General features: G+C 42.9%; 1 protein-coding gene across 2 annotated transcripts; it reads right to left on the reverse strand.

Annotated features, from left to right (window-relative positions):
- Positions 1-238: 238 nt before the first annotated feature.
- ldb3b (LIM domain binding 3b) lies at positions 239-22,543 on the reverse strand. 2 transcript variants are annotated; one of them, XM_018753098.2, is made up of 9 exons: positions 22,239-22,543; positions 12,078-12,229; positions 9,128-9,203; positions 6,644-6,666; positions 5,058-5,258; positions 3,847-3,870; positions 2,111-2,277; positions 1,662-1,698; positions 239-748 (listed from the first exon to the last, which is right to left on the reverse strand). In XM_018753098.2, the coding sequence occupies exons 1-9, from the start codon at positions 22,332-22,334 to the stop codon at positions 652-654; spliced, it is 873 nt and encodes a 290-aa protein (XP_018608614.1). In that variant the 5' UTR covers positions 22,335-22,543; the 3' UTR covers positions 239-651. The 2 variants fall into 2 exon arrangements, with proteins under 2 accessions (XP_018608614.1, XP_018608615.1); XM_018753099.2 differs by lacking the exon at positions 3,847-3,870 and having other exon boundaries at positions 22,239-22,542.
- Positions 22,544-22,606: the final 63 nt, after the last annotated feature.

The following is a 22,606-nucleotide window of genomic DNA, read 5'->3' on the forward strand; positions in this document are numbered from 1 at the left end:
CCATTATATTTTGCACAATATTGGATTTAGGTCAGCATAAACATTAACCCTCCAAAACCCGTGATCTTGTGAACAACGTCAGTTTTTAATTAAATTACTGGTGTTTTACTTCATAAATTCATATTTAAGATATTGAGAAAACATCACACCATACCATGTAAAAATGTTCCGTTTGAAAGCCGGTGTCATTCTTGAACACATCAAGCACCAAACAGGGAAAAGCAGACTTAATCTTTTATTTTTGTTTGAAGAGATACTGCTTTTATTCACATTGATTCACATGGAGGGAAACAGTGGTCTTCAGAGTGTCACTTTCTGTTTTGTACAGTAACAATTCGTTCTGGGTTAGCGTCAGCAGAACAGGCAAAAATAAAGAAAAAGTAAAAGGAAGGTAGGTGAGAACTACATTTCCCTGGCAGAAGGATACATGGTTTCACTTGCGGAAGGACACGCCACTCGAAACATGTAGCAGGTGAAAAAAAAAAAAAATCACTCAGAGAAGCTTTACATATTTTAATGCACTAATCCACCCCTCTAAGTTTTGCCCTGGTTCCTAGAAATTCCACTTCCTTGCATTCCTGCTCCTTCTTCAGCTCTGCGTTTCAGTTCATTGCCCGGCGCTGGTTACTCGGACTCACCAACGGGGGACACTTACTCCTGTACGTTCAGGATTTGTGCAGACAGGCCATGGTGCCAGTTTCTCAATTTTGCGAAACGTGGCCCTTTCAGTTCCGACTCAAACTTTTCCCTGTGGTGTGGTGTGAAAGGGAGGAAGGAAAAAGAAGGGAAGAAGGAGAGAAGGTGGGAGACAGACAAGTGAAGTTAGAGAGATTGAGAAACAGTAGTCAGTGTATGGATCTTTTTTTTTTTTAAAAAAAAAAGGACCCTGTTGCTGTACCTTTAATTGCTTATCCAGAATGTCTCAAGTTTAAATCTCATATTATAAATTGATATAAAAAAAATGTTAAACCATTAACCACGCAATGTAACTCATTTTGGATTTAAGGGCCTGCTGCTGCTGTAGATACCCTGGTCCCGCTGGAAGAACCATGCAGGAGTCAGCTCAACAATTCACTCTTAACCATTTACTATACATTTATGACTTTTGTACTCAAAAACAGGATTTTGAAAAGGAGCTACATAGAAGATGAGCGAAATTAAGGAATAATAATAGTACTAACTTATATCTAAACTGTTGTGTTAGTTGTACTACCAGAGTTGAGAACCTGGTGATACCAAATGTTAAACAGAGGCGATGCTCACTGAAAATGTTCTGTATCCCCAAGTCATTATAGAAAGAAAAATTAAAAATTGTATGTCACCGTAACCCTAAGATGCCCAAGTGAGGACAGGTATAGACAAGGACAGGTATTTTTGTACATGTGACATGTGGTTTGTGACTGTAAGAACAGGTATGGGAGTGACAAGGTGTGTGTGTGTGTGCGCGCGCGTGAGTACAGGTGTTGGAGGATGAGTGCAGGGATCTCGACTCGGAGGCCACTCCCATTGAGAAGCGCCACCCGTCCCACGCATACACCTCGGATCCAGCAAGGGGGGGACACCCGTGTCTGTCGTTAGACCTCTGGGGGGGGGGGGGGGGGGGCTGCTGTAACTTTCCAAGTGTCTCAGGGAGAGCGAGGAAGCCACTGTTTCCCACCTACCTTGATTTCCGCAGGGCTTCCTCATCTGGGTCTTGCACTAGAAACAGAAGAGAGGAAAATGAGGGAAACGGAAATTAGGTTGGAAAAACAATTATTTATTATTTTACAGTTATAGCAGATTCTTTCATCCAAAGAAACTTGCCAAGAGTAGATCTCAGGGTAGCACTGGTCAATAGGGTTTCTTTGCTCCCAAAAATATTTCTCAAGGGAAAAATATACTACAGCTACATACCAAAATATTTACGTGAATGCAAAGATCATTAAGAGCCATGGTTGGTGTTCATATTCCGTCATCATCATTACTATATAATGTGCTAAATAGTTGCATTAATCTGACCTGTTGATAAGCCAATATTAACTATGACAGCTCCAATAGTGATGGTAGGTCCTACAGTGTTGCGTGAAGGTGTGTGAAGGTGTTCTGTGGCACCATGGCGTTGCAGACTCACAGTACTCCGTGCCCGTGATGTGGGCGAGGATGCGGAAGGACTTGGACTGCAGGTTGGCGGCACGACGGGCCCATTCAGACAGCTCAGAATCCTTTTCGTTGGCCTTGATCACGGCCTGGTAGACGGGGGACGCGCTGTCTATGAGAGGGTCTTTAAGGGGGAGCGCACTGCAATCACAGAGTGGGACATGTCATCATCCCCTCAATGTCTGTACCCTTGGTTACCTTGGTCATCGCCACAAACATGGTTAAAGCATATCATATATGGTCATATATATATGGCAGAGCAGCGGTTGTAAGGAGTCTAGGTGCGTGTCAGTGTGTGTGTACGGGAGTGGGGTGTGAATCAGGGGTTCTGAGACACCAGCCGCCTGTCCAGGTTTGTGGTATAGTAGCAGAGAGGCCCTTGCAGCCAGAGCGGGAACTTCTGCATTTCCCAGCAAACATCAGCCTGGCTTCAGCAGAATGGCAATGCTTCAGCTGACGGCAATGCTTTGGAAAATAGAAATGCAAAGAAAAAACCTGAAGTTCGGCTGAGGGAGTTCAGCGCCCCCTCCAGGCCCGTGTGCACATATACCGACTGGAGGCAAAAAAAAAAAAAAAACGGAAAGCAAAGCCATGTCTGACTTAAGCTTGCTCAGGAAGCAGCAGGCCTGCACAGCTCAACCTGCCTGTATCTGTCATCTACTACATCTAAAGGGTTTTCATCCAAGAATCTTTCTTAGTCTCTCTTAAAATCAGAAGAAAAACTCAGATTCGTAGAATAAAAAATCTGGTGCACAAATCAATCAACCGAGTCCTCTCGTTGTTGACTGAAGAACTACTAATATAAGCTGGATTAAATGTGCTTTTCCTTTACCAGGTCGCAACAACCCCAAAGCTGGGATCAAACCTTCCAGGTGTGCTGAAAAAATCATGAAATACCCAGGAGGAGAGTCTTTTTGTAAAATTGCCGTGGCTTACAGATGGAAATGTCCGGAAAGCTGCACTGAGAGGCTTAGGGGACAACAACAGGTGAATGCCGTAGGATACAGATGGAGCTGCATGTGAATGGAACAGGGCTGGAATGGCAGCAACGGATCAACAGAAGTAAGAGCAACCTGCTGATGTGATCCAGTTGGCAGTTATATATAATTTTCTCAGATCTCGTATTTCTGCATTTAATGGGTCTTGCACGCATGGTGTTCAGTCAAACACAAACTGGACTCAACCATGGTTTATCCTGCATAAAAACATGCACAACTCAGTGTTCAAACAAAGAACACAACTGGTGATTCTTGACTGAGTAAGAGAAACACCTGGAGTAGCAATGGTTGTACATAATGCTTTTTAGTATCTTATAGTGTGTGCACATTTGTTTTAACACTCTTTGATGTCATCTCTGTAACTATGGTGACATGGTTGCTTATGACCATTTGACCTCTTTAAGGCATGCCGTGTGGGACTACCAAAAAAACGGTCCCAGGGCATTTGTAGATGACCAGCTTCTCCAATTTAACCCCAGCTTAACTCCCACAGCAGCAAAGTAGGGAGGCAAAAAATAAATCCGATATCTGTATGAATTTGCTTTGTGGGTTTAAAATCATGACCGTATCTCATGTATCGCTGATCCATTTTAATGTACGATATGGAATGGAGAGACGATGAGAAGGAAAGGCGAGGGAGAGATAGAGAGAGAGGGAGGGAGGGAATGCCTCGAACCTGCATCCACCTGAGACAGCTTTCCGGTCTACTTACGCCAATGGAGAAGCGACGTCTCCGCTGAGATTGACACGATCCAGCAGCGGAAATGGATCAGCGACAGGGCGGGGCCGTGACACGCAAGCGGGGGGGTTGCAAGCAGCAAGGCGGGTGTGAGGTAGATGATACGGTGGGGTTGCATGGTGATGGATGGTGTGAAAGAAGGGTTGGGGGGGAGGAGGAAAAGGAAAAGCAGATGTGAGCTCAGTACTGACAATGGTGCTGGAACCCGGAGGAAGAACTCCTCATGTACCTCTGAGACACTGCCATTGGTTCCTACTCGCGGTCGAAATTAGTCTCGTCTTCTTCCGTGTAACCACCTTCATTGGTGCCGATGTCAAGTTCATACATGCAATACAGCGCCTTTGGAAAAGTCTACACCTTCTTTCCAACATTACAAAATTTGTGGCTGAAGAGCCTTGAAATTACTACTGCATGTGTACTTCTCCGATCTGTTACCATAGCATTACCAAGCTTCCTGTAGAGATACCAGCAGACAGAAAATCATCAGGATGCAGTAAAAATGGAAGTAAAAAGAGTCAGCCAACGCCTGCTAGACATTTGACATGAGAATGTTGGGGATCAAATCGATGTGTCATAGAGAGTCTGATGATAAACTACCTCACTGAGGGAGACGCTACACCTTATTGGTGGACAGCAAACCTTGATGCACGTCCTTGAGCTCCTGTTGCCACGGCAGGACTTGTCCCAAGATGGGCAGGTGTTACTTTCCAAAAGAGGATGATTATGATGGCTTTGATCTAAAAACTCTCTATCTCCTCGGTAGATGGTCTTGTGGTACAATAACCATCCTTCCTCAGTGGTTACACGTCTTGGTGAGTTCCCTAATGCCCATGTGAAGCTGAAGCTTCCTTCGACTTGAAACATTTCCTGCTCGAAGCCCACACCCTCCTCCCAGCACCTCTCCATACCATGTGCATCCAAAACTCAGGGTGGAACACCATGAAATGGATAGAAAATTGTCCACCTCCCTTATAAAGTTCGAACAAATACCTCTCTGCGAACAAAGAAATGAAGAAGAAATCACCAGAGACAAGATCACAGAACAACAGCCAGAGGAAGTGAGGTTTGGGCTGTGTAGCACGCAGCAGCTCAGCACGATCCCAGCATGCCACAAGCCAGCAGCAGCTACAGGGAGCCCAGCGAGGTCCTGCAAGCCAACCATAGGCGTGTGGAATGAGTCTTACCTCATCTCATTGCCTCTAGCCTGGGCTTGTCCAGCAATGGCGTCCATGATGGCGTCCTGAGAGTACATGCTGATGGGGGTGTTGTACTGGGCATGGATGATGGTGGCTTTACCCCCAGGACCCTTGACCTCGATGGGCTTGTGGGTAGACAGGGCGGAGTCCTTCAGCACGTTGGGGTTGAAACTGGGGATGTATTCCGTGCTGTTGTAGGGTTTGGGGGCACATGGATGGCGGCATGGTGTCCGGATATGTACGCAAGGAATCGTTGCCATGGCAGCAACGATATAGTTTAGAGGTGGGACAGTGAGAGAGAAAACATGGGTTTAGGAAGGGTACCTTGACTACCACAAGGTCTGGATGGAGATACAGAGGCAACACCTACTGCCCCAAAGGAGGCTCTCACTGTATTCTCATGCTATGGAACACCACACACAATCACACACACACACACACACACACACACACACACGCACAAACCACACCTCAAAATGACCCTGTTGTGCAGCCGAGATCTGGGTACAAGAGGAAATGTGTCTCAGCCCTGTTGATGGGAACCGGTGTTTGCACTGTTTTTGTGCTCCAATGAAGCTCATAACTGGACTCTGAAGAGCAGCAGTGTTGCTTGTTTTTCGCAACTTGGGCTGTTTTCTTAATATATTTTTTATGTTATCTGTTATCACGAAGAACAGTGCCCAGATATTGCGATGTAGCACAACAGGGGATTATTTTAATAATAATAAAATAATTTTAATAATAATGCTGCATTATTTAAAGCCATTATGATGCCCAAAAAGTGGCATAAATACAAATAAACCTTTTGGATCATTTAATGACTTACAGTCACACTAAACTTCCATTATAACTACAGTATAATAAAAACATACAAAACATTTATATGTGGGTGTGTATATATGTATTTTTTAGTAATATACCAGAATTTCACACCAAATTTCCTGTAATTGCAGAAGTACATAAAGAAGAACACGAACATACAAGCAGCTGATGTCCCTCTGAAAATCACATCTCATCTTCTGTCATAGTTGAGGTTAAACCAATTTGTATGTTTCATATTTATTCATTTATCTGACCTTTTTCTCCAAAGCCACTTACAATGTTGAACTAAATACAATTATTGACCCATTTATACAGCTGGGTAATTTTATTGGAGCACTTAGAGGTAAGTACCTCGCTTAAGGGTTCTACAGTGGGAGGTGGGATTCAAACCAACAGCCACAAAGTCCAAAGGCAGCAGCTCTAACGCTACATGGTCCTTTTTACAGCGGTAACAAAACTCAATGGGCCATTTGAGAAGTTCACTGGAGCAACAAACAGCAGCGGCAAACACAAGCAACGCAGAAGGTTCAGATTTGTGAGTGAAATGTTACAGGGTCACATCCCAGTGCAAACTGGCTCAGCCTGGAATCCTGGAGCAAACATTAATGTGTGTTAGTGTTTAGCTGTCCAGAAGTCACTCGTCTTGTATGATACTAGAGGTAAATGAACCCCCTGAATGAACTAATAATGAAGCACCGGGGCGGTACGAGCACACGAGAGGGACATGTGCAACAGCATGCACTGGGACTCACTTGGCAGCAGTGTTAGCAATGACCTGGACAGCACACACAGGGAGAGAGAGAGAGAGAGAGAGAGAGAGAGAGAGGTGTTAACACAGTGTTCGCTGCTAAAGTCAAACCCTTCAGTGGCATCGGGGGGTACAGGGGGTGCAGATTGCACCAGGTGACACCAAAATGACTGTATATACATTTATTTATTTAGCAGATGCCTTAATTACAAAGCAACTTCCAATGGACTCTATGTAGTGTATCAGCCCACACACCTTATTTACCGTGGTGACTTACACTGCTAGATACACTACTTACACTGGGTCACTCATCCATACATCAGTGGAACACACTCTCGCTCTCTGTCACTCACATACTATAGGTGAACCTGAACAGCATGTCTTTGGACTGTGGGAGGAAACCAGAGCACCTGGAGGAAGCCCACAGAGACACAGGGTGAACATGCAAACTTCACACAGATGGAGCGGGGATCGAACCAACGTCCTCTCGCACCACCCAGGCGCTGCGAGACAGCAGCACCACTCACTGTGTCACCGTGCCACCCTATTTATGGGTCTCACTTGGCAGAAGGGCGGGGAAATTGCCAATTTTCGTCTGCTAGTGCTCTCTCAGTGAACTATATCGTATAACCCACCCTTAATAGTTTCTCCATAATCATATCCCAAATGTGATTTATGTTGCGACATACGTTTTAAAATCAGTTGGTGGTTGCACTCATGCGTGTCATTGCAGTGAGGAGTGGGAAAAAGTTATGCAGATTTGAGTCCCTGTCCTACCTAGGCCCCACCCTGTCATGCAGCACGCACACATACACCACCATGAAACCGGAGGAACCGAGTTCTGTTCACCAAAATTATACGTTCAAGATAAAAATACATTAATTTGTCATTTAGGGGCCTTCATCCCTTTTCAGTCCCCCAACATCAAAGCAATGATATATGAGGATATAAATGGATATCCTGATAAAAGCAGATTGGGTGATGGGGTTGGACATAGTGGTGTTGAAGCAGTTACTGGTGACGACATGGGTGGTTGGGGACACACGGGAACTTGATCCCTGGCATTCCGTGGCCTTTTAAAGGAGCAGCAGCAACAGGTGCTCCCCTGTTTTACATCAGCGAAGAGCGTCTCTGCCACCCAGCATACTTAAAAAAAAAAAAAAAACTTTAAATAACATTATGGGAAGATGGTGAGAAGCAGCAAAGAAGATGAGATCTACAGAGCGAAGAAGGCAGAAAGAAGTCCAAATCTCGTTATTCAGAATCGGTGACGCGGTCATCTGTAAAGTGAAATGAGGGGGTGCAATTTGCTTCTTCTCTATCAGAGGATTTTTGCCCCATGGCTCACTCTGGTTGTCAGGTGGAGGGCGAGGAGAGCGATGCAGAACAAAAAATTGTGGGAAAACGATGTAGAGAATATCCTTTTCCACGGGGGGAGTTGCGAGGTTTGTGGTTGACAAGTGGCGCCAGGCCAACGTGTCAGAGCAGCGCGCGTGCGCCAGGGGGGCGGTCCTTAGCCGTCCGAAGGCCATTCATTTCCCCGCACTAGAGGGAGCCAAAATGCTGCAGTTGCACGGAGCTCATTGACGAATCCCGGGCACAATTTTCCCTCCAATTCAACAAACGATCTTAAGGACCCAGAACTGAACTCATTACTTAGCACAATATAAGTCTGAAGAGGCTTACAGGGAGTTTACAGAAGAATTCGGTAGATGGAATTCCCTCCGAAAAAACGAGCCCGCTTTCGTTCTGTTGCAGATTTAGCAAAATGCATCTTCGTTCAAATTAAAATGTAGTTAGTATGTCTTAATAGGGACCTACAATGACTTACCCATTTATACAGCTGGGTCATTTTTACTCTATCAGTTCAGGGTAAGTACCTCGATCAAGGGTCCTACATAAGGTGGCGGGCTTTGAATCGAGGTCCTGAGTAGCAGGTCTAACCGCTACATCACCTCCTGCAATCTTCATTCTGGTGTTTTGCTTAATTCCAGCGTTCACAGGCACTATTAAGTACTAATATTCTAATATTAATGCTCAGTCACTTCGCTGGTCTTGTCAGATTGTCTAGGTTTTCTACACAGCGCAACACATTGTCTCGGTGATTTTCAAATGGTTCTTGTTTCTCCTCTTGGCCTTGATTTTTCTCAGGTTGGGCATTGCACCGTCAGATCTGGCAGCCTTAGCCTCATTTCTGACTCATCAATAAAGCCAGGTGTAGCAAATTGCTATTGAAAGGTCACGTTTCAAGATTTGTCAAAATTAGGTGGTTATTTAGACCTTGGGCCCCCAAATGTTTTTTTACACACCTTGTATCGTACCTACAGTTCATCTCACACTTCCACAGTAGTTGTATGGGAAGTGATAGTAATGACGTACATACATGTTGCACATATTTTCCCTCTGGGCTAATAAGGATGATCAAGCCACTCAAGCCCCAGCTGCTATACTGGCTGCTGCAACGTAAGACACAAGAAGGTCCTCCTACCTTCTGGTGGGGGATCACCGGCATAGGGGAGTCCATTCTTGGGGTGGCGGTGGGAACAGGAGCAGGCCGTCTTGATCTGCAACGTAACACACCACATTACAAACCCTTCAACAGTCCCCAAGGCCGTTATTGCAGGAGACCTTTGGAGTCTTTACTCCTGTCTGTCAAGTTGGGCGGAAGTCTTGTGACAAGTTTCCCCCAGTGGGGTTCTTGTTCTTGCTGCTAAATTATAGCATGCGCTCAGTTAAGTCATTCATAAGGCCCACCGTATGGTGTTTTTATAGATATTTTTCCTCCACACTGTGTCAAGCCAAAGCTGTTTCCCAGCAAATCATACAAAACAGAATCTTATTGACATTGGAAAGGCATTTCAATCACATGCAGTAGAAAGAATTTCTTAAAAAGTGGAAAAAAGCCGAGTCTGAAATTGATGTAATTATGAAGGCAGTTTTTCAATGCCTAGCTTTTAAATGTGTCAGCTGCCAAGGGGTCGATGTGTACTATTTTCCACTCCACATGTTCAGGTGTTAAAAATTATTCTCAGAAAGTTCCACGCATTCAGGGTTGCTATTCACCTCATGGATCATAAGATGCATTTTTTGTAATGACCGATGCTGAGGTTTAGAATGAGAGGTCAGCCAAGTAGTAAAAGAAGAAGAACACTATGTCTCTAGCGTCACGCTTTCCTTTCACATAACTTCATCACTGGGGAAGGACATTCTTCAGATTGTACTGTGCTATTGACCCGGAAAGGAATACTGAAGGTTCGCTTCCCATAATCCCCTCCGGTATGAACACAGATGATGAACAGACCTTTTATGGTTCTTTTCTTCCCATTGACTTGATGAACATTTAATGGCAGACCGTTCTTGAATCCTGAACAGACTTATCAAAATTGCATCTGTGGTGGAGAGATTAAGGTTTTTTTTTATATTTATTTTACACACCATCATTGGATTACAGGGTTCGTTTGAGGTGTGGAGGATTCCTTGAAGCAGGTTAGATGAAAATGCAGTAACAGCTGGTGTTATGAAACACGGCTTTATGTGGTTTGGAAGAGTCCAGTTCTGAGCCACTGCTTATATTTCCGGTCCATTGAAACCATAGGCCTATAAAAGCGTCAATTAGGCTAAGCCTCTTACACTGTCCTTAATAGATGGCATCTCACAGAACCAATTGTCTTGAAAGCCAGGATAGACAAATACATGCAAGCTCCTGCTCCAAACTTCAAAGACATAATTCAATCTTGGAGCTGCAGCATAGACAGCCAAGATGGTAGGGGAAGTAAAATCCTTCCTGATAAATTTGTACCTCTCTCAATTCCAGGACGAGGTCAGCTGTAAAAGCTCAAGATATAGGACAGCAAGGAAAGGGCTCAGGCCTGTCTGATCCTTGTGAAGAAACAGCTGTGAGATACATGAAAATGCCGTGAGGTCTTTGTAAGGGCATCTCTAAAGGGCTGAACCTGCCAGCTTTATCACACCTAATAATATTTAGTTTTTACAGGAGATGGGTTGGATGGGACCAACTGAGGGATGCCAGGAAGAGAGGATGCCATAGATGGCCAAGTCTGACACTACAGGAGCCAAGATTTCCAGCAACACAGCTTCCGTGAGTAAATTTCAGGGATGGCAGGGTCATCGCTCAACCCAAATGGACTGTTCAAGAAATGGAAAAAATGCAAACTGACAACGGATCAATTTCATACTGTTAGAAAGTAATTTTTCTTTTTTTATACTTTTTTTTGCCATTTCAATGCAAACTTAAGTGAAAAAGGTGATCAAACTCTTTCATAGCATCATTTCTGCCATAATTTCTCTTTGAAAGCCAATAGTTCATTATCATCCAATGCAGACACAAATATCATAAAACCTACAAAATAACAAATTTCCTGAGTGAGGGGGTCATGACACAGGTGACCTTGATCTTTGTCTGCCTTTGTGGGAAATTATTCTACTTTTCTCCATGACACAGCCCAGTCCAACTCCACAATGCCGCCCAGTCTGCTGCAAGCCAATTGTGCTGACAGCAGCCGGCTTCCCACCTGACAACATTACTGAGCTGGTGAAACGGCACCCTGAATTAACATGACAGTCTGAAGTGGGAAAAGGGGCTCTAGAATTAACAATTCCCTCAAGGTCAAGGCTGGCGATTTGCTCGCTGTGCTGTTGCGTTGACTGATAGACTCAGACAGCTTTGTCCTCAGACTCTTGGAAACACTGGTTCTCTCTGCAGGGCAGAGAGAACATTAACCCTAATAATGATGACAAATTTATAGGTGAGCCACAAATTCTATATTAGTGTACGGGAAGAACAGATGGTTTTCTGATCACGTTTTGAGCGAAGTTGGATGCTGAATAGCCCTGTCAAAGAGGTCTTGTTCTTAGCTAAGGGCTTTCTGGTACATGGTGAGGTGATGAAGGGAAAGAAGGTGGTGGATGATCTCAACTGGACAGAGGTGCTAATTAGAGTACTGTTCACACCCCACCCCCCGAAAAAAAATATTCCCTCTCACCCCCAGCCATGTACACTTTAGTCTACCTTGATAATTAATGTTAAGGTATAAAAATCACACACAATGTTTGCAGAAGAAAGTTTTCCCAAAGCAGACCTTTTCAATGTTTAACGGTATTTTTCTTTTGGTGTGTTTTGGTGAAAAGCCTCATCCACTGAACACCGTTTTGCCATGCCAGCTGCACACTCGATACCTCACATCTTAACTCCCCCAGAGTTATCACTTTCTGACATGTATATACCCTCAGGGAGTTTTTCCCATAGAAAGAAGAGGAGGCTGCTCACCTCACACACAAACACAGACAGGCACATGGAGTCAGATTGGTGGGTCTGGAGATATTATTTGCTGATGGAAGTTTGCATCTGTGGTTAAACCGTGACACGCTGGTAGATATACTCCATTCCCCAACTGTGGATCTGGCCCTGGGTGCCATACCTCTGCATGGTGAGTGACAGACTCTTGGTTGCAGCCTTGATCTTGTTTTGCGCCTCCAGGTGGGTAAGACCCTCAGTACTGACACCATCAATGGCCATGATGATGTCACCCTGGTACAGGTTACCTTGTGCAGCCTTGCTCCCCGGAGTGATCTGAGGACGAACAGAGGACAAGCATCCATTACACAGTTACTATACAATATTACTCAACATAATATGGCATTACAGTGTCACACAGGATTATGGTCCTTGTCTCCATATCCAGGCTCTAGCATTTTAAAGGCAGGACCGCATGATGGACAAACCAAACAACCTTTGAAAAATGAAGGACTCTGTGGAGAATGAACGGCATCAGGTAAATTAGTAACCTGGAGGAAAAAAAAAACCATCAGTCCCAAAGTTCTGACGCTGCAGTCGGGCTTGAATCTCTGTCCTCAGAACTTGCCGTGCAACAAAGAAAAAATGACAGGCTACTGAGCTGTTAAAGACAAATTTGCTGTATGTTTTGCTTACTCTGAGTTGTACGTAACATTGACATTCAAAAATTTAGCAGATTTTTTTTCCAAACCGACTTACACCGTTAAGCTACCAACACTTATTTATCCATTTATACAGCTGGAAAATTTTACTGGAGGAACTTAGGATAAGTACCTTGCTCTAGGATACTACAGCTGGGATTCAACCCCGCAACCACAGGGTTACAAGGCAGCTACTCTAACCACTGCATTATTTGCTCCCTTTTAGGGAATGTAATGAAAGCGAATGGCTAACTTGAGAAATTCACTGGAACAATAAACAGCAAGCATTTCCGGAGAAAATTGTTTTACACTACCAGCTGCGCTGGGTAAAAGCAACTGTGAAATGCATTAAAAGTAATGTTTATTTATGAGAGACACTATATCAAAATACTGATTTTGGGGTAACGTGGATGTTTAGGAAAGCATGTAGTATTCTGGTCACAGACACTGACAGGTAACTTGAAGATTCCTGCTGCAAGTTCTGGGAGATGCCTTACAAGGTACCAGTGATCATGGCATTTCACCTGAGCTGTTTTACAAGAAAACATTTTGCTGAAATTTTTCAGTAATTTCGGACAAGCCACATTTATCTGGAGCAAATTGCAGATACAATTATTATACTTTTATGTATTTATGCAGAGAGGCAGTCTGTTTCAGTCCAGGTGGTGCCGAAATATTTACGATAATGATATCATACCAGCCTATTTCAGAGGTTGTTGCTGAGCTGCTGGTTCTGGGAGTGATTGAGTTTTCATTTATTTTGATTAATATTCCTCCTGTGACCATTTTCCAAAAAAAACGGTTGCTGTGGAATAAAAAGGTAACAATCAAACTGAAATAACACCCTCCACGCCACCGTTAAAAATGAAATGTGATATCGACACACCCCCTTCAATCTCCTTTTGGCCTGTGGCTGACGTTGAGCCAGCTACCCACCTGTTCACATTAGTCAAACCCCTACCTCTTCTGAAAATACTTCACACCCATGATTGCCTCCCCACTGCCGTTCCCCCCAAACACTTCTTTCTCTAAATTAGATGCAGTTTCACCAAGGGGGTGGGGGGTCATTTTTGGAGAACAGGTGTTGGCTGCTGCTGTACCTCTTCACCACTGTTCAGTTTGCTAAGGCAACATTTTGTCCTTGGGACACTACAGCAATAAATTAGAATGTTCATCTGGACCCCATCTATGAGCCCATACGACGCAAGGACCACCCAACGTGAACCAAAAACTAAACTGGTAGGGTTTAACCAGGTTAATTAATCAATCAGGTTAATTAATTAGCTTAAATCAGGCTTAGAACCGATTACAGCTGCAGTCATCTGCCGACCACAAAATACAATGGGATCGAACATCCAAAATCATTTCAGTCGGCCAATCAAATCAAAGACAAGGAAGTTTCCAGCTTCCAGGCCCGATATAAAGACTGACATTCAAACCAGCATTATATGCATGAAGCACTAATAATGTCACCTTGACTGATGAGGCAGCATCTGCAGTCTGAATGTCAAGCTTGGTGAACATCTAAACCCACAACCCAATACTATAGCAGATTTGTCAAATCACAGCAAGCACAACTGGGACTTGACTGGCTGCAAGCATCAGTCCTGGGGCAGCCAGTACTGCTGTACCCATTAGCCAGGTGCTTCATTTAAGTCCCACAAGTAAATAACCAGTAGACAAAGGTAACATACATGACAAAATAAGTGCAATAATTTCCTGTCCACTGTAAAACCAACAATTGGTTTTCGAAAGCGTACCAAGGATCTCATATCCATGGCTTCCCCCTCCTGCTGAGAGTCTTCTTGGAAATATACAAACACTGTAGGTCTATGTTTCATCCAGGCATTTTCCTCCCTTTAATTCTCTCACTCTCTCTCAGGGTCAGCCTCTTTACAAAAGCTTGGATTGGTTGCAGCGTGCCAGAGATACAGCAGCCCAAAGGGCTCATTAAATCCCAGCGCCAGCCAGCATGCCAGGAATCAGCCAGTGTGAACGCTGTTACCTGGGAGCACAGTGTCTGGCTGTTCTGCAGAGGAGGCAAAATCACTAGCAAACACATTTTTTTCGGAACACTGGTTAACAAGCTTATGTTTTATTCATTTAGTTTTTCCAGTTGCATTTTTAAAAATTCTTCATTATCCAGACATGGTTTTAGTTTGTACTCACCACTCACTTCTACAGTTTTGCATCTAATTGAAGATAGAGCACACAGTGGGGGTGCGGTGGAATAGCGGGTTTGGCCTGTGTCTGCTTTCTGGTGGGTCTGGGGTTCGAGTCCTGCTTGGGGTGCCTTGCAACAGACTGGCGTCCCATCCTGGGTGTATTCCTTGCACCCTGTGTTGCCGGACTAGGCTCCGGCTCGGGACAAGGGGTTTCAGAGAGTGTGCATGTGTGAAGCAGAAAGTCATGATGGATGGTTTATGCCCAATATCCTGTCTTCTAGCTCAGAAACCTAATTACAATTTCACATTGCTGTCAGCTCTTTAAATTTGCAAGTCCCTGCCATGGCAATAACGTTTTACTTCTACATTTAAAAGAGATTATGACAGTGGCTAATATCCCAAAGGTGGCTAATTTTACAAAATTAACGCAGTGATGCTATCACACAGAATTCCCCTGAATTGCCTCCATCAGTGTTTGCAAATGTATGCTAGATTTTAACCAACAGCCAGTGTGATACATTTTCTGAAATCCATAGTCATGCGATTTTTTGCGTTGAATGTCAAGGTTCATCTTTTGAGCCTCGGTCCCTCGTCCACAATGTGTACCACGTTTTCACATCCATATCCTCAGGGTAATGACTACTTTTCTTTGGTAAGATCACTTTTAACAAGCATATTTAACCCTCTCGGACAGAGAAAATGAGGCTATGGGTAAATCTATGTTGACAAACACTCTCTAAGCAACTTTGTGTCACAGTATGCATATTGAAGGGTGAAGAAAAGTATTAAATGCAGATGCTCCTCTACTTAAAACTGTTCCACTTATGAGTTTTCAAAGTTATGATGGTACGATAGCGATACACATTCGGTAGAATCTGTACATCAAATTTTGAATTTCGATCTGTCGACTGAATTTGAATTGAAAAAATTGTTGCTTTTGTGTTTTCACATCCCATCATGTCTACTACATGCCTATGGGTGTCTCTTGTTTAAATTTACCCAGCTGTAGGCTATGGTAAGTGTTCTGAGCATGTTTAAGGTAGGGTAGGCTAGGCAATGATATTCGGTAGGTGAGCTACTGTATTCTTTTTTCAATTTACGATTTTTCCACTTATGATGGGTTCATCAAAACTTAACCCCATTGTTAGTCGAGAAGCATCTGTATATTGTTCTTTTCACTTTCCTCAGTTGTCCAAAAAAGGTTACGATAATATTACCCAGCAGTATAAAGGGGTAAGTAGCTTAACATTGTAAGTCGCTCTGAAGAAAAGCAATAGCTAAATGAACAAATGCAAATGTAATTTATTGTAATGTAATGTACTAGACTCTGAAGATAAAGAGTTAGGTACAATATTCCCAAACAGTATTGTTCATCTTGTGTTGTGCCTGAAATACTGTACTGAGCTTTGTGTTCCAGAACTTACTGAATCTGCTTTTGAGGTGCTTATCCATCTGTGTGAAAGCAGCTGAGCATTTCTCAGCTGTTAGCTCGTTTTCATGTTCTCAGAGGGCTTCCCTTTTTTTAATTCTTTGAAATCAGTGCTCGATGGAATTGAGCTGTCAATGTTGATTCTGGGTAATGTCCCAGGGGAGACCCAATGACCGGAATGTCCATCAATCTGCCGCTAAGATAAATGCAGAGCCCATGAGCTTGGGTTTGTGGAGTGTGTCCAAAAATGGTCCATCACCCCCAGTTAGCCGAACATTGATTTAGGGGATGTGTTCCCTGGGTTTAATGGGGAAACTGGCTGGCGGGATCAGGAATGTGGCTGGCAATAATCCAACATGTGTGGATGGAGGCAAAGTGGTAAATAAGCCTCTGAAATACCTCAGGTCAGATCCTGTCACAGTCACAAGCAATTTTCCACATGTAGCTCTCAGCACCATGTCTACTGCATTTACAACACTGCCAACTACACAAGCTGGATGTTCCATTGTAAGGTCACTGTGGAAATACTCTAATTACTATGAGATAAACTTCAAAGCTCAGATTTTTCCCATTTCCAACCCATCTTTGTGCTGACAGGTTGAAGTAACACACCAGTCAAAAGCTTTCCTAGGATAAAGTATGTGAACATACATATTGAACGTACAACAATATAGTCAGTTGAAGTGAATAAGAAGGGAATTTTTTTCCCCCAAGATTTTGTTGATATTTTACAGTTCACTTAAAAGCTGGCTGGATTCTTTACTTTGCCTTTTTTGAGCGATGGGGTTTACTTGGTCTAAGCAAGGGTTTCATCCTGGGTGTGTATGAAAGTTCTACCTGGTGATGTGTCTGAGTGATAGAAATTCATCAGGCTTGGTCAGCAAGTGTTGGCTCTACTTGGCAAGCTAAATTTTACAAGTTCTTGGACCAAACTAAAGGGTTTGTGACTCCTGTAGTAGAAATCGTTCATGCTGAGGGTCTGCTCAAAGCTCAACATGGGAGTTTGACAGGTGCCTAGAACTTGGCGTAGCAGACCTACTGTTCACACCAACTGCTGGGAATGTATGTGTGGATCTGGGAAATTATACACAGGTTTAAGAACTGGTAGAAACACAACTGTAAAACACACAGGAACCTGGTAGGTAACATACAGGCAGGTAACAAAATTCAGGGATCCAAACTTGTCACTAGAGAACACAAAACAGGATCTAGATGTTGAGATCTCCTGGAATCAGAGTGAATGAGTTACACCAGCAACTTTCCCTGCATACTGGTGCTGAAAAATAATTTTTTAAATTTAAATTGCCAGAAACATTAATATGATCGTTGCTGAGATATTTAAGGCCTGCAAAATAACACGATAATTTCAGAAGAATTGTTTCCTTTAATCTTTTCATTTTTCTGAAAGGGAAAATAATTGGTTATATCACTGAGGATGTGCGTGCATTTAGTAAAAAAAAAATGAATGAATGCTCCAAAATAATAGTCCACGTCTGCAGCTAATTACAAGGCTTGTAGAGACGGGCGAATATAATGACAGCTAACATGAGCTGTGGTTAAACAAGTAACAGAAAACCGAGTGACATGAGCATTACGATAAATACACAGTGGCACAGCTTGTTAGCTTGTTATTAACCCCTTAAATTCAGGCTCCCTAACTAGAAAGATTAGCTGAATAAACATGCCATACACAGGGCCAAGATACCTTAGAGCGACATTATGCATTACTTTCTTTTTCTGCCATCCACTGGGTGTGCATGCCAATGGGTGAAATTATTTTGCAAGTCTTCTTCTTTTTCTTCTTCATATTATTATTATTCTTGTTGTTGTTGTAATAGTATTATTATTGTTATTAGACTGATGGCATATTTTCACCCTTCTACCCATTTTCCTGGGGCTCCTCTGACCTTCACCACCAGCTAAAAACAGCACTTGGTCACTCAGGTCCCAATGATCGTCATTGCTACCCCAGGATGGGACCTAGGATGTCAAACTTAAATGCCAGAGCTAATATTAGCAACCGAAGCTAACAGCTAACTCAGTATACTGCCATTCTGTAGGAACAAGGCAATGTATACTATTAGTAACTTGGAATAGCAGCTATGCTGGTATACAGCCCTTCTGTAGATGCTAGGACAATTACCATTCACAAACTGAGCCTGACCAACATGAGCATGACCAACATGATTTAGCAGCTAACTCAGTTTACTGCCTTTCCTTAGCAGGATGACCAGATGTACCTTTTAGCAATACCGTCTGCTGAACTTCTTAGCCATGGTGGCCATGTTTTTTTACTTATCTGGATATTAAATATTAGATACAGTAGCTAAGGATGAGAGATAACAACTTTTTCTTAACAAAAGCTATGGCTACATACGCTACACATACTAAAAGCCTGGCTATCTTTACGAGAGGAACGTGCAGCAAGACCATCTTACAAAGTGACATGACCCTGGGGCCATGTGATAGTACTCATACCCTCTTACGCTGATGTCAGCTCACAGGCTATTGAAACCTGGACTGCTACAGTTACCAGCCACCGGGATGTTTTCTTCCTCTGACGTACTCAGCGGATGGTCATGAGATTCCAGGCACGCGAATGAGAATGAAGAGTCCCGTAGTACAAAAGGCTGACATATGAAACAAATCAGAATTGCTCAGTGACAAATGTTGCAATTGTCATAGTAAAGACTTCCCTGTTTGGTATGAACAGAAAAATGGTAAGCGATGCTTTCTTGGAGGTCCTCTACTACTATACAGGATCCACACAGGGATGCCCTTGGAACTCTGCTGAGATTTTCCACAGTTAATGTTTAGCTGCCTACAAATGTGGGAAACCATGAATGTGTAGATGGACAGTCTGTATGAGCAAAATGTTATGACACAGAAACATGAATTGGTTGAGATATACTGTCACAACTATTCTAATTACCATGATGAAATATGCATCAGGAAAAATTGTAATGTTCAAGGTGGAGAATAAAAGTAATGCCCCATGAGCAAGAAGGCACACGCAAAAGTTTAGAGACAGGTGGGACAGTGAAATCTCCAGACTTCAGACAAGAATTTCCATTCAACGCTGGATCGCTGCCAAGACAAGAAGATGACATCATTCGAGGACTGTCCACAAATGATTAACAGGGATGCTTGTTGAGCTCATCATGAAACCGAACACCGACTTAACATTATTTATTTTTAGTTATATTTGTATTGAAAATCCAGCCTGTCGTCACCTGTTTCTGAATAAGTCCAAACACAAACTGCAGATGGTTCTATTAGAAACTTCAAAAATGTAACCACAACAGGGACAAATCTATCCAGTATTCCGGTATCACATGCTATGGACCTCCCAGGTAAACAACAGTTCTAAATCTGCAAGAATTTCCAGCATGAGAAGTCTTATCCACAAAAAATACATTTTTAATAACAACTGAAAACCACAGGCATGAAACTTTGCTTTTGCACTGTTTAGATAACCATTGGTGGGAAACCAAAGGCAAATCCAAAACCCCATGAAATCACAGAGGGGGCACTTGACTGTGCAGAGATTAATAAAGAACAAGTTCACTAGGTGTGACAGGCATGTTATTTGTTTATTCCATGAAAAAGCCAACAGAGCAGCAGATGGCAGTCAGCCTTTGAAACTGTTAGTTGCAAATGAAGACATCGATGTAGGTGCTCATTAAAATGAAGCACTGTCTTGCAGGTCTGCAGTTATTTGTATAATTATATGTAAACTTTTTTTTTTTTCAAATATCGTTCACAGTCTTGTCCCAAGAAGCATGATAGGTGGATCCTTTCCTAAACCAAATGGCATTTCTCTTACTTTGAACAACCCATGAAAGTGCAAACTGCAACCTGCAGCGTTCGGCCTTCCACCGCCAGACAGCTCCACATTCCCTTTGAAGATATACTAATGGAGCAGCCAAAAGCTATTTGAAGGCTAGGTATTTTTTGCGTGGTTCTATCAAAGGACACTTTTTTACCCAGAAATCACTCGGCCTTGCAATTAACAAAAAACACCCTTCTGGGATACGGAAGTGTTTTTAAATAAGATAGTGCTGAGCAAGCTGACTAATGTCCAGGTGGACAGGGGACTTCGTGAACTTGCAAATTGAAATGGTACACTGCCTTACACTTCGCTATGACACTAAGTGATGCGCAGTGGACGGTGAAAAATTCGCAGTTAACGCTGCGCTAAGTTTGCTCGAGGAAACAAACTGCTGAAGATGCAAACCAGCAAGGCTGCTTTAGAGGCTATTAATAAAAGTCAGTGAAAAATTCACAGAAAAATTGAGCTCTTCTTAAGCAGTCAACAGGGGTTTTGCATCACTGCAGGCACAACTCCCATGAATGCCTCCTTATTTTGGAGCATACCAGGATTCAGCACCTATATGGGTCACTATTTCTATATCTTATCGCTTCAATTACAAAGTATTTTAAAAATAACAAATTGTATTTCGGAGCTGCACCTGAAAATTCAGTCTTTGCACATCACAATGTATACACTTAACACAACAGCAAGAGTACAGTAAAGGAATTGCATGCTCTAAGTCATGATTGACCTACCTAAAGCTTCTGTGGAAGAATTAATAAGCATTTGAATGAGCTGTCAAGGCCAGACAGTGATTACCATGCTCTCAACCTTCATCTGAAATGTTAAAATTATTGTTCAGTAGAGAGATGAATAAAATGACAAAGTAGAGAAGAAAGACGTTTAAAAGGCATTTGTTCAGGTGTCCGGTGCCAGTATTAAATGAAGTAAGACTGACAGATCGCCAGAATGATCCACAACTAGAGTATACTTCTTTTTGACAGTCAGCAGGAGCAAGTGAGAATCAAACCCCTTTTCAGTGTGCTTCATAAGCTCTGCAGTGATTGCAGAGATCTCATATAACTGCAAGGGTCATTCAGTCATCTCCAGGTCAAGTGCTGGTCCATTCCTACTAGTCACCGACCTCTTCCAGTTGTGAAAATAGATGGATCGCTAGAAAATGATGAAAGAGAGACCTCTGCCTCAAGACCCTGGTGGACATACAAATTCAGATGCTTTGCACATAAGACTTGAACCTGGGGTCATACAAACATGAATCTGATTCCTTAACTATTGCATTCTGCTGCTGATCCCTACAACTGAATCCTGTAGTTTTTTTTCTTAATAAATGTGCCTGAGCCACAACAACCCTGTGTGACCTGGACTTTACCTTTAAGATTGCCATGGTCTATAAAACTATAGACCAGAAGTATCCTTCCCATCACTCTTTTTAAAACAAAATAAAGTGTACATATTCATGGATAGTGAAATGATTTGAAATGAATAGATTTATTTGTCGAACGAGAGTCCAGTAGCCTAACCTTTGTGATGAGTACCGCAATAGTTTTTTTACCATAATCCTCCCAGTGGTTTTTTAACAGTAAACTGTATGTAATGTCGACAATGTGTGTAAATGTCTCCTGTTCATTTTGTTACTGAAGATAAACTCTTAACTGTCTTTTTTTTGTAGGAATCTAAAAACAGATTTGGACAAAAATGCATTTCCTGGCAATTTTTTCAGAGCAGGTGGAAACCACTGAGCTTCACAATCAGATAAAAAGGACCAGTGCTGAACACAGAATGCAGTATGAGCACAAACATGCTATTTATATGTATTTACACTAGTATTGTGTGTGGTAGCTGAGACAACCAGAAATTCAGCCTTCCAAAGATTATTACTGTGCAGGAAAATCCATATTCAGCCCATTACAGAAAGTTTGACCAGCAGCAAAACAGTTGAAACAACCCAATCCAGTTTAAATGGATCGATTATAAGTTTGCATCATAATAATGTACGTTTTCTTCCTTAGAACCTCATACAGGTGTTGCATTCTGAGGTCAAAAGCATGAATCCTGAAAATGCATCTTTAGCGGTCAATTCCTAGAAACTGTGCAAGTACAACCAGAGCCAGATCTGTCCGTTTTGAGTGCCATTATAATTTTTCAGCCCTCCACCCACCACAAAACAGTGTCACCTGCTTGGTGGAGTCACAGGGGAGAGGGATAGGGCTCTTACCCTGGAGATGGTCAGAGGCATGTTGAAGTCTTTGCCCCCCTGAAGACGGAAACCCCATGGTGCTGGACCGTGGAGGGTCACGTTGTAATTGCTCATTTTCTTCCCCCCGAAAGTGTTCTTCTTATTTTTGTTTCTTTTTTTCTAATTTTCTTTCGGACCCTGGGGAGGGGAAAGGGTGTGGCACAGCCGCCTAGGAGCCTCTGCAAAACAAAACACGGAACACAGAACAAGACGCAGGATGGAGGAGATGGAAGAAGGTGAGCAGCCCCCGGGAAAAGCTTAGGTTATGTTCCGACTAAAAATAAATAAATAAGCAGAAGAGCAATATCTGCTGACCCCGCCCCTGACCCTGCCACGTAAACCAGTGA

Source organism: Scleropages formosus, chromosome 3 (assembly GCF_900964775.1).
Source record: "Scleropages formosus chromosome 3, fSclFor1.1, whole genome shotgun sequence".
NCBI lineage: Eukaryota > Metazoa > Chordata > Actinopteri > Osteoglossiformes > Osteoglossidae > Scleropages > Scleropages formosus.

What these genes read in the sequence shown, in the direction of transcription:
- ldb3b (XM_018753098.2), bottom strand. Translation starts at nt 22,334, where the DNA reads ATGAGCAATTACAACGTGACCCTCCACGGTCCAGCACCATGGGGTTTC. An exon ending in CTGTCACTCACCATGCAGAG is followed by an intron (nt 9,204 to 12,077) that starts GTATGGCACCCA and finishes GTTACGTTGCAG; the next exon opens with ATCAAGACGGCCTGCTCCTG. An exon ending in GCTAGAGGCAATGAGATGAG is followed by an intron (nt 3,871 to 5,057) that starts GTAAGACTCATT and finishes TGTCAATCTCAG; the next exon opens with CGGAGACGTCGCTTCTCCAT.